A 12293-nucleotide genomic window follows, 5' to 3' on the forward strand; every position below is an offset into this window, starting at 1 on the left:
TCATCCTTAGCAGCCTGTCTGGTATGGGGTACACTGTGGTGCCCCCGTCCAGAACAGTTCCTCTAGGTGACACGCCCATCCCCAATGCCAACACCTGGTTGTCGAGGCTCAGAGCCGTGGCCCTCCTGGGCACTGCTACTGCCAAGGGGACATGCCCCTCCCAAGGGGACCCCCTCCCATGGGTCAGTCTATGACCAATGGCTGGTTGCTGTGGGCACAGAAAAGTCCAGTCCCTTGGCCTCAGTTTAGGACAACTCGAAGGGGCATCCCTGCTCTGGAACTCCCTGTGGGATCCATGAGGTATCACTGGAAGCCTCTCCTTCTGCCCAGCCCTGGCCTCTTCTCTTCCTTGGCAGAGTGTCTACGGAGCACCCATAAAGCTTATACAGAAAACTCTTCATGGCCAGAGTCTGTTTCCAGGGCACTCAGTCTAATACACATATGTTTTTGAAACATAATGTTGTACGCATTTCTTTTGAGGCAGTCAAACTACTGCTACACATCAAGTGCAGTTACTAACATCAGTACCCATCAGTCAGCAATGGAAGCTTTTCTGATTTCATAATCTTCCAGACTGAGTGTGTCTCCGGGTCATCTGACATGTCATCCGTGCAGCTTCTAACCGTGTTCTTCAGAAATGGTACCTTGCCTGTTTCCTGTGCTTCATTGGTCTCAGACTCATTGCTGACAGTTTCTACACAGCCTGGCAATGTGAGTGATTCTGCAATTGCAGGAGGAGTTTGGCTTTAGCTATTAAATGCAGGACTTTGTAACTAGCTTCTTGTACTCAGACTGGTACAGTTGTAACCAGACTCATAAATACTTGTCCTTCTTACTTTGTACCTGTAGACAATTTTCCCAGTTCTAATATTTTTGTGTAAGAGTGATGTTTTGGGGAAAGGTGCTGGCATAATTTTCCTGGTATCTTTGCTTCCATCAAATACTACATTTAGGCTGAAGAGGAAGATTATTGGAACACACAAGTCTGCGTTCTAGATCAGCCTCATTATAGTCCCTGATTAGAAAACGTTTCTACTATTCTGACTTGGTATCCCTGATGATGTTCCTTTAACCAAAAAGTTGTTCATTATGGTGAGAAAATATGTCTTTATAAATATAAAATAGTATTAATAATATTGACCTAAATAATTTTAATAAGTATTTACATATTTAAATATCAAGTACAGTAAAGTGGACTGTATGTATGTACGTAGTAACTTCAGAAATCAACTTTTCAAAAAGTTTTGGTTGAACAAATTCTTAAGAAAGTTTTCAAATAAATCGGGTTGGAAAATCCAAAAAAAATGCATGCAGTAAGCAATATTGATACATTCCTTTTTATTTAATTAAAGGATTAAAATTCTGAAATATTCATGACATATATAAGTTGTGTAATCTCTTATCCAAAATATTTCAAAAAGTAAGTTATTTGAAGCTGTAAAGCCCTGTAGTCCTTTCTAATGAGTTGATTTAATTAAGTAGGGTTTTTTTTCCTTTTTTTAAATTTGAAGTATAGCTAATTTACAGTGCTGTGTTTCAGATGTATAGCAAAGTGATTCAGTTATGCATATATATACACATATATAGATAATCTTTTTCAGACTCTTTTCCATTATAGGTTATTACAAGATATAGAATATAGTTCCCTGTGCTATACAGTAGGTCCTTGTTGTTTATCTGTTTTATATACAGTAGTGTGTATCTGACACCAGGTTCTTAAAGGATAATCTTAAAGGTGAGAAAAAGTGGCTCATGGGATTGACAAGGTATATCATACAGAAATCTTCCTAGAATCCTCTTTAGACTCTCTCTTTATCAGATCTTTTTCACTATCAGCAACTGCCAAAAATCATTCTCTTTCCCTCTCTCTCCTCACACATACACATGTACACACACACACATGCACACACACAGTTCCCTACCTCCCTGCCACACCACTTTCTCTGCCCTTCCTCCTTCATCACTGGCTGTCACCTCTGTGGCCAGTGACCCTCACTGCCTTCCAAAGCCCCCTGGGAAGCATACCCTTGCATCCTTCTCTGATTCCTCTTCTTCTGTGGGAAGCAGACGCTTGGAATTCGGATGGACCCATTCATTCTCCGCTTCGTTACTTACTAAGCCATGATGGCCACCCTTGCCAAGACCAGTATCATGTACTTTCACATATTTGCTTTCTTTTCTTCAGATTCTACAGTTGAACACCAAGGAATCCTTTTTTTTTTAATAGATCTTTATTGGAGTATAATTGCTTCACAATACTGTGTTAGTTTCTGTTGCACAACAAAGCGAATCAGCCATATGCATACACATGTCCCCATATCCCCTCCCTCTTGCGTCTCCCTCCCACCCTCCCTATCCCACCCCTCTAGGTCTTCGCAAAGCACCGAGCCGATCTCCCTGTGCTATACTGCTGCTTCCCACCAGCCAACTATTTTACATACAGTAGTGTATATATGTCGATGCTACTGTCACTTCACCCTAGCTTTGCCCTCCCACCCCATGTCCTCAAGTCCATTTTCTATGTCTTCTGTAGGTTATTATTTTTAAACATGTTTTAAAATTTCTAAAAAATGATTCATTTTGAAATTTCATCAAGAATCAGATCTTGCTGAGTTTACATCACTATCCAAGATGAAAGGAAGGGAATGAGGGAGAAGAACAGATTTTAAATCATTCATGTGTTATTGGGGAACACTTAATACCAGAAAATAATCGTAAGCATTATCACACATGCCCTGTATATATGACTAGGGGAAAATACTAACCAAATTAATTGAAAAAAATACCCACACACAACAACAACAACGATTCACTGATGAGAAGCAACTTGCAGCTAAAGTAAAGCTCAGCTTGACAAGCTGGACCAGTGGGCATCAGGGAAGGCGTGGCTTAGCCACTCCCAGCCCCCCTGGCCGCAGATACTATATATTGGAGGAAGTGCAAAATAGTGACGGATTCAGGAGGTTTACAGAACAAGTCTATGTATAGTTTCACTTTTTAAATAGACTTTAGAGGAATTTTAGGTTCACAGCCAATTTGAACAGCGGTGCAGGATTTCCCATCTCCCCCTGCCCTTCCCACAGCATCCCTCACTGTCAGCATTCCTCTCTAGATGGTAATTCTGTTATCATTGATGAACCTATTCTGACGCCTGTTTATCACCCAGAATCCGTAGTTTGCTTCAGGATTTACTCTTGGTGTTGGACATTCTATGGGCTTGGACAAATGTAGAATGACATGTGTCCACCATTACAGTATCACACAGAATCGTTTCCTCACCCTAGAAATCCCCTGTGTTCCATCTATTCATCCCTCCCTCCCCACCCCTGACAACCACTGATCTTTTTCTGTCTTCAGTTTTGCCTTTCTCAGAATGTCATATAGTTGGACTCTTAAGGTATGTAGCCTTTTCGGATTGCCTTTTTTCGCTTAGCAATGTATGTAATGCACACGTATGGTTTTCAAATGTAATTTCAACAGTTGTAAATTTTTGAGTGGCTGTAAACAATGGTTTACTACTGTGAAAAGTTGACAGACATCACTATCTCCCAGCCCAGGTGCACCCCGTGGGCGGCACCCTGACGGGACCACTCTACCCTGCAGTGCCCCCTACTCGCCACTCTCCAAGAAATCCATTCTCAGCTCCCAGAAATGGCCCTTCTTTTAGGTTGCAAACGGTTTTCCAAAAGGAAAAAGACTCCTGTATCTGAAACCACTCCTGTGGTTTTCCTTTCACATTACCTGGTCGTTAGGTGTCCTCGAGCGCTGGGTGCTTCACCACAGAGCTCCTTGTCCTCGGCTGTGAGAATTGAGACAGTATCCAGTGAGCTAACGCTGTATCCAACTTAAGACCGAGGACACACTGGGATCTATGCTGGGGGAATTATCTGGTGAAAATGAATTTTTTTTTGAGCAATGAAAATCACAGAAAAGCATAACACCTGTCACTTTACCAGGCCTCTTCAAGGCCTGCAGTTAGAAGCTTGGAAAGATTGGCACTTCAAATGCTAATTATCTGGGGAGAAAACATCCCTGGAGGCCTTACTCCCAGCAGCAGGAGGCCACAGCTTCCAGCTGGGATCCTGGTGAAGACGGAACCCGGCTCTGGACACATGGGCCTCCACCTTTCTGCAGACGGATGGCAGCTCAGAGCCTAAGCCCGGCCTTTCCCAGAAGGGCAGGGTTACGTAACCGTCGCTAATTAAGACCTTTCAGCCATAGTGACGCGTTTGTTTGAAGCACTGTCGAGAAGGATTTATGGGCTGTAGGTCTTCTTCTCACTTGAGGGAATTTTTAATCCCGTTGTCCGCAAATCTGTGAGTCACTTTTGATGACAATAATTAGGAAAAAGAGAAGCTGAAGGATCTGAGAGAGAAGAGGGCTGAGAAAAATTGGCGATTTTTGGAGTAAAACCCAGGATGGGTAAGAGAAAGGAATCTGAGGCTTCAGAACCTCTATCCCGTGACTTTGGGGTGGAGAGTGTGTGCAAAAGGGCCGGACCATGGGAGCTCTGATGCGAGGATGGCACAAGCAGAGTGGTTCTCGAGTCTCATGGTTGTGTGCCCTCTTGGGAAATGAGAAGGGCGGGGGAATTGCCTTCTTAACCGGGTCAGCCAGGGCTGGAGGGCTGGAGGCCTGGGTCCTGGGTCCTGGGGTGGGGTGAGGGGCACTGACTTTAGGGTGAAGGGCCAGAACCAGGCAAGTGAGTGCCTCTCAGCATGGCTGGTACGTGACACCAAAGCAAAGCAAAGCAAAGAACAGCAGGAGATATTGCTCATTTAGTTTATGCAAAATGCCATTTTATCAAAGTGTTTGATCTGTATGGTCTTAGTTTAGAGAATATAACAACATTTGACTGGAAAGTTGTATGGAATTTCGGAGTCAGTGATTGGAAATGAAATCCCAGAGCTAAGCCTGCAAAGAATGAGAGCATGGGTTCTAAGAGGAAAAGTCACAGCTCTTTTCAGTCCTTTCCCAACAGCTCTTGATATTTTTCCTTCCCCTTCCCTTTCCCTCTTTTTCTCCTTCCTCCCCTTTTCCTTCTTTCTTCCGAGGGAGATTGTCCCGGTTATCCATTGCTGTAGAATAAACTTAGAGGCTGAAGGCAGCGCCGTTGCATCATATCTCATGGTTGGGTGGGCTGGGAATTTGAGCCCAGAGGGGCAGTGCCTTGTGCCCGGTCAGTTGGCAGATGGGCTGGGCTGGCGGTTGGGTGTTGGGAGAGGGGAGATGGGTTCACTCACGTGTTGGTGCCTTAGCAGGGAAGGCTGTGAGGCCAGGCACCCTGGGACTGTCCACCTGGGCCCCTGCACACAGCCTCTCCAGCATGGTGGTTGCAGGGTCGCCAGACTCCTGCCATGGCCTCTCGGGGCTCCCAGAAAGGACAGTTCTAGAGATAAGGAGTAGAAGCTTCTAGTTCATTAAGGCCTGGGTTGTATTCTCTCGGTCAAAATAGTCACAGAGCCTGCATTCAGGGGGTCCAAACACAGACACCACCTCTAGATGAGAAAAAGCATCAAAGAATCTGCAGCATTTTTAAAGTCAGATTTATTGCGGTATAACTGACATACAGTAAAATTCTACCTCGAGGGTAGAGCTCGGCCCCTACCCTCAGCCCTTGGCAGCCATGCGTGTTTTCTCTCCTTTAGCTTTTCCTTTTACAGAATATCATAAACATGGGAAAACCCGGCATGTAGCCTTTTGAGTCGGGCCCCTTTCCCTAGTGTAATGCATTCGAGGCCCACCTATGTTGTTGGTGAGGGTGAGACGTTCCTTCCTGCTCACTGCTGAGCAGTGTTCCATCCCGTGGACGGACCATAGTTCGTTTTCCTCTCCACCAGCTGAAGGGCTTTGGGATGTTTCCAGTTTAGGGTGGTTATTACTAAAACTGCTATAAACATGGCATACGGATTTTTACGTGAACTTAAGTTTTCACTTCTGTTGCATAAATACTTAGGAGCAGGATTGCTGGATTGTATGGCTAGAGCATGTTTAACTCCGTTAAGAAACTACCAAACTGTTCTCCAAGTAACTATTACCATTCTGCATTCCCATTAAAAGTATGAGAGTTTCAGTTGCTTTGCATCTTCACTAAAATCTGGTCATTGTTTTATTTTAACTCTTCTAGTAGGTATATAGTGGTATCACATCACGATTTAATTTCCCTGGTGGCCAGTGATGTCGATTGAGGGCCTTTTCATGTGCTTATTTCTATCGTTATATTTTCTTTGTTGAAGTAACTATTTAATTATTTTTGACAATTTTTTGAGTTTTTGGTTTTCTTATTATTGAGTTTTGAAAGTTTTTTGTGTATATTCTGAATAAAAGTCCTTTATTGGATATGTGTCTTACGAGTATTTTCTCCCAATCTGAGGCCTCTCCTTTCATTTTCTCAACAGGTGTCTTTCATAGATCAGAAGTTTACTATTTTGATGAAGTCAGATTTATCAGTTTTCCTCTTTCGTGGGTTGTACCCTTGCTGTCATATCCAGAAATCTTTGCCTAACCCAACATCACAACTATTTTTTTGTAGAAGTTTTATAATTACAGATTTACATTTAAGCATGTGATCCATATCCATTTTGCGTTAGTTCTCATATACGGTGTAAGGTATGGATCCAGATTGGTTTTTGTGGGTTTTTTTGGCATATGAATGTCCAGTTTGTTCCAGCACCATTTGTTGAAAAAACTATCTTTTTCCACAGTTGGCCTTTGTGCTTTTGTCAAAAACCAACTGATATGTATGTGAATAATTTCTGAACTCTGTTTTATTGATCGATGTGTTCCTCCTTTCTCCAGTAACACTTTGTTTTAATTACTATAGGTTTATAGTTAGTTTTGATATCATGTAGTAAAGGTTGTCCAATTTTGTTCTTCTTTTTTGAAATTGATTTTGCTATTCTAATTTCTTTGTTTTTCCATATAAATTTTAAAGTCAACCTTTCAGTTTCTAAAAAATGCTAGCTGCAATTTTGATTGGGATTACATTCAACCTATAGATCAATTGGGGGAGAATTGACATCTTTGTTATGTTGTCTTCCAATCCATTAATATACGACTCTTCATTTACTTGGGACTTTGATTTCTTTCATCAGTTTTCAGCATACAGATCTTGCATACAGTTTGTTAAATTTTATCTATTTCATGTTTTAACTGCCATGTAAATGGTACTGAATTTATTTTATTTTATTTTATTTTATTTATTTATTTTTGGCTGCATTGGGTCCTCGTTGCTGCTCGTGGGCTTTCTCTAGTTGCGGCGAGCAGGAGCTACTCTTCGTTGTGATGTGCGGGCTTTTCATTGTGGTGGCTTCTCTTGTTGCAGAGCATGGGCTCTAGTCACGCGGGCTTCAGTAGTTGCAGCACGTGGGCTCAGTAGTTGTGGCTCGCAGGCTCTAGAGCGCAGGCTCAGTAGTTGTGATGCGCAAGTTTTTAGGGCTTAGTTGCTCCGCGGCATGTGGGATCTTCCCGGACCAGGGCTCGAACCTGTGTCCCCTGCATTGGCAGGCAGATTCTTAACAACTGCACCACCAGGGAAGCCCCAGTACTGAATTTTTAATTTCAATTTCCAGTTGTCCATTGCTCATGTTTCAAAATATAATTGACTTCTGTGTTTTGATCTTGTATCCTATAACCTTGCTAATTTCAGTTCTAGGAGTATATAGTTGGTAGACTGAGGAATTTTCTACATGGATGATCATATTGTCTGTGAATAGAGAGAGTTTTTTTGTTTTGTTTTGTTTTGTTTTCCTTTTCTATCTGTATGCCTTTTATTTCTTTTTCTTGGATTACTGCACCAGCTTGCCCTTCCAGAATAGGAATGGTAAGAAAGACACCTTTGCTTTGTTGCTGATCTTAGGGGAAAGCATTCAGTTTTTCATCTTAAATAAGTTGTTGGTTATAGGTGTTTTACAGATGCCCCTTAGCAAGTTTAGTAAGTTCCTTTGAATTCCTACTTTGAGAGGTTTTTTTTAATCACTATTGGAGGTTGAATTTTGTCAAATTCTTTTTCTAAATCTATTAAGATGATGATATTTTTAAAATTGTATTGATAATGTTGAATTACCCTGATTGATACTCAAATATTGAGCCAGCCTTATGTTTATAAGATAAACCCCACTTGATTAGGATAAATTGTGATTTTTACATATTGCTGAATTTGACTTTCTAATATTTTATTAAGGATTTTTGTACCTGTGTTCTCAGGGATATTTGGCCTGTAGTTTTCTTTTTTTTTTTTTTTTTTTCAGCATCTGTTTCTTATTTTGGTGTCAGGATAATGCTTTAGAATGTCTTTATTTCATTCTTCTTCAAATGCTTGGTAGAATTAGCCAGTGAACCTTATGTGCTTAGAGCTTTTTTTGTTGGAAGGGTTTAATTTTGTATTCAAATATTTGATAGCTGTTTGACTATTCAGGTCATCTATTTCTTCTTGAGTAGATTGGAAGTGTGTTTCTTTTAAAGAATTTGTTCATTTTGTCTAAGTTGTTGAATTAATGAGCATAAAGATACTCAGAATGTTCCTTTATTCTTTTACTCTCAGTAGGGTTTATAGAGGTGTCTCATGATATTGGTGATGTTGGTAATTTGTGATTTCTGTCTATTCTTGATCAGTCTGGCTAAGAGTTTATTGATATTTAAAAGAACCAGCTTTTGCATTCATTGATTTTCTCAATTATTGTTTATTTTTATTTCATTGATTTCTGCTCTTTTTCTTTACTGCTTCTTTCCATAGGTTTAATCTACTCTCATAGATTCTTAAAGTAGAAGTTTAGATTCTAATATAAACATCTAAATGCTATAAATTCCCCTCTAACACTTCTACATCCCCAAATTTTGATATGTTGTGTTTTTCACTTTCATTAAACTGAAAATGCTTTCTAACTTTCCATGTGATTTCCTCTTTAACTCATGGGTTATTTTGAAATGTACTCCTTAATTTTGAAGTTTTTAGGGATTTTCCACGTATCTTTCTATCATTAATTTCAAGTTTAATTCTCTTGGGTCATAAAACATACTTTTTGTGATTTCAGTTATTTTTAACTTGTTTAAGTTTGTTTTATATGACGTATATTTCAAATATGTCCATCTCAGTTAAGTTCCATGTGTGCTTGAAAAGAATGTGTATTATGTTGTTACTGGGTAGATTTCGAAAGAAATATTATGTAGGTCAAGTTACTTGATGATGTGATTCTGGTCTTGTAGATCCTTACTGATATTCTTTGTCTACCTTTTTTTTTTTTAAATAAAGGAGTGTTGAAGTCACCAGCTATACTAATAGATTTGTCTAGTTTTTACTTTCAGTTTTTTCAGTTTTGCCTTTCGTATTTTGAAGCTCTGTTGCATCCACATTTAGAATTGCTGAGTCTTCTTGGTGAATAGATCACGTCATCATTATATAATATCCCTCTTTATCATTGGTTTTATTCCTTGGTCGGGTATTTACTTTGACTGATATTAATATAACCACTCCAGGTTCATTTTAATTAGTGTTTCATGTATTTTTTTCCATTCTCTTACTTTTAAGCTATTTGTGTCCTCATATTCAAAGTAGGGTTGTTTTAAACACCATGTAGTTGGATCTTGCTCTTCATCCAACTGATAATCTCTCTTTTATTGGTATAGACAATAAAATATATTGATAATATATTACATTATATATTTGATGTAACTGTTGATAGGATGGGATTAAAATCTGCCATCTTGTTAATTGTTTTCTATTTGTTCTCTCTCTTATTTTTTTCCTTTTCTCTTCCTTTTGCCTGCCTGCTTTCTGATTCATTAGATATTTTTACAATTACATTATTTTTCCTACTCTTGCCTTATTTATATCTCTCTTTCAAATCTGTTTAGTGATTACTCTGGAGTTTAAAATATATATCATTCATTAATTACAATGTCTCTTGAAATCCACTGTATGTATAATGTAGGGACCTTGTAACAGTATACTTTCAATCCCTTCTTCCCACCTTTTGTGCTATTGTGGTCAGTCATTTTATTCTTACCTATGTTATAAGCCCACAATAAATTGCTACTATTTTTTGAGAGTGAACCAAAATAAGAAAAAAATACATTATATTTACTTCATTTTAACCATTTCCAGAAGTCATCAATTCTTTGCATAGATCTAAAGTTTTGGTGTCTGAGATCATATTCCTTTAACATTTGTCATAGTGCATGCAGGTCTGCCAGTAATGAATTCTCTCAGTTTTTGTCTTTCTGAAAATGTCTTTATCTTGCTTTCATATTTAGAAGATATTTTCACAGAATATAGAATTCCAGGGTGATAGATTTTTCTATCAGTACTTTAAAGATATCACCCCATTACCTTCTGGCTCACATAGTTTCTGATGAGAAAGGCTGTTATTCTTGTTTTTGTGTCTTACATGCATTGTACCTTTTTGTGTATCTGCAGCAGAGACTTTCTATACTCCCTTGCTAGCCTACATTCAGCCTTTAACAATTCATTAAGAATTTCAGCTGAATTTTCCCAATTGTGTGGTGTCCATTGCTCTTTCTCTCATGCTCTGTCACAAGCGAGCCCATGTTCACATTCCTACTCCTTGGGGAGGTCCATCTTTTCTTATATTTCAGACACTTCGTTGCCCTGTGACCTCAGCTTCCTTACGGGCTCAAGAAAAGTTAGGACTCTATCGTTTGTTCAGCTTTTTCTCATGCTTAATGGCTGCGATGTTCTTTCCAACTTTCTACAGCCTAGGCAAAGCAATCCCCGTGGCCATTTTTAGTCCACAAATGTTGGATGGGTGCTGCGTGAGAAGTGGGACAGTCTTCTTGGTGACTTACTGAGGGAGGGACCCAGAGATAGCACAGCCAGAGCAGATGGGAAAAGACAGGTGGCTTGGAGCGTGACTGAAGGGGCTTGGATGAATTCTCTGTTTTTCACCTCTGCCTAATGAGATGAGCTTCTGAAGAAGAGCGTAATGAAAGGTGTAGTAATTTGTAACAGGACCGTGCTCTGTCCTCACGTGTCTTGTGCTAAGAGACTCTTGTCTTTGTTTCTGTACCTTAAGCCAAAGGGCCCTTTGGGATTCAGTGTCTTTCTTTTGGAACAAGCTCCTAAAGAACCAGGACCTTCCTTTGCGTCCTGCAGAACGTTGTGTGGCATAGCCAGTGGACTAGTGCCCTCTCCAGAGGCCACTGAGGTTGTCGTCCTAAAAAGCTGCCCATGTCACGTCACTGCTGTTTTCCAAGGCTTTTGATTCCCCCCTGCCTACCGTCTACACTGTTGCCCGCTGTGTTTGGCATGTGAGGCCATCCCCACAGTGACCTGTCTACTTCCTCCGCCCCTCTCACCCCCTGGACCCCACGTCCAGCCACGCTCACTGTTTTCTCACCGTTCACCAGGTTTTTCATAATACCACGCCTTTGCTCACTCCGTTTTCTCAGGTGCGAATGCCTTTCTCAAGGCCTTTCCCTCCTCAAAGTTCTATCCCAGACCTAGTGCAAGTGTCTTCTGATGTGAGGCCTTCCATGCTTTCCTAGGGCAGAGGCTCTGCCCTGTGTGTTTTCTAGAGTCACTTGCCTATTTCAGTTCTATGAGTGCCTCCCCTAGAATATGACTTCCTTGAAGACAGGCCACTGGGCAGGTATATAATTGGGTTCAGTAGCTGTTCAATAAAAGAAGTGGAAAGTGGAAATTTTTTAAATGGTAATTTCTATGGCAGACAAAGAGAAATTTAGCCTACAAATAAATAAATAACAATACCTATGAAAAGGGATTTTTTTTTTCATGTGAAGGATAATTGGGCTTGAAACCCTGTGATATATAACAGGGAATGCAGATTTCTGGATGAAACCTTGCCTTGATCTCAAATATCAGGTAACTGAAAAAAAAATCAGAGAAAGCTTTTGTTTGCTATCCATCCTGGGATCCCTAGGAAAGGCTCGCCCATGGGGCTAAGGTGATCCGGTCCACTTTTCTGCGTGTGCCTTAAAGAATTCCCCAGCAGAAAATGAGAAGTCGCCCAGTTCTTCTTCTTTGTAACGTCACGATTAGCTTCACCAAAGGTCCATCACCCTCCCCGTTCTCAGTGCTGCGATCACCGGTGAATCGTGAGCAGCAGCTAAGAGTCTCTTCTCCTCCCCCTGCCCCGCGCCTCTGGCCGCGTGTCCCGCTGTCTCCCTCGGCTGCCCTGGAGCAGTGCCGACCTCGCCCCCGCAGAACGTGCAGGCGGAAGCCGTGAACTCCACGACCATCCAGCTCCTGTGGAACCCTCCACCCCAGCAGTTCATCAATGGCATCAACCAGGGCTACAAGGTAGGCGCCTTGGGCC

General features: G+C 40.9%; 1 protein-coding gene across 9 annotated transcripts in view; it reads left to right on the forward strand.

Annotated features, from left to right (window-relative positions):
- SDK1 (sidekick cell adhesion molecule 1) overlaps positions 1-12293 on the forward strand; it is an 838709-nt gene that overhangs the window by 671983 nt on the left and 154433 nt on the right. For all 9 annotated transcript variants that reach the window (XM_057528493.1, XM_057528492.1, XM_057528494.1 and 6 more), the window contains one exon: positions 12162-12277. In XM_057528493.1, the coding sequence (XP_057384476.1) occupies positions 12162-12277 (116 nt within the window). The remainder of the gene's footprint in view (positions 1-12161; positions 12278-12293) is intronic.

Source organism: Balaenoptera acutorostrata, chromosome 15, assembly GCF_949987535.1.
Source record: "Balaenoptera acutorostrata chromosome 15, mBalAcu1.1, whole genome shotgun sequence".
Lineage (NCBI taxonomy): Eukaryota > Metazoa > Chordata > Mammalia > Artiodactyla > Balaenopteridae > Balaenoptera > Balaenoptera acutorostrata.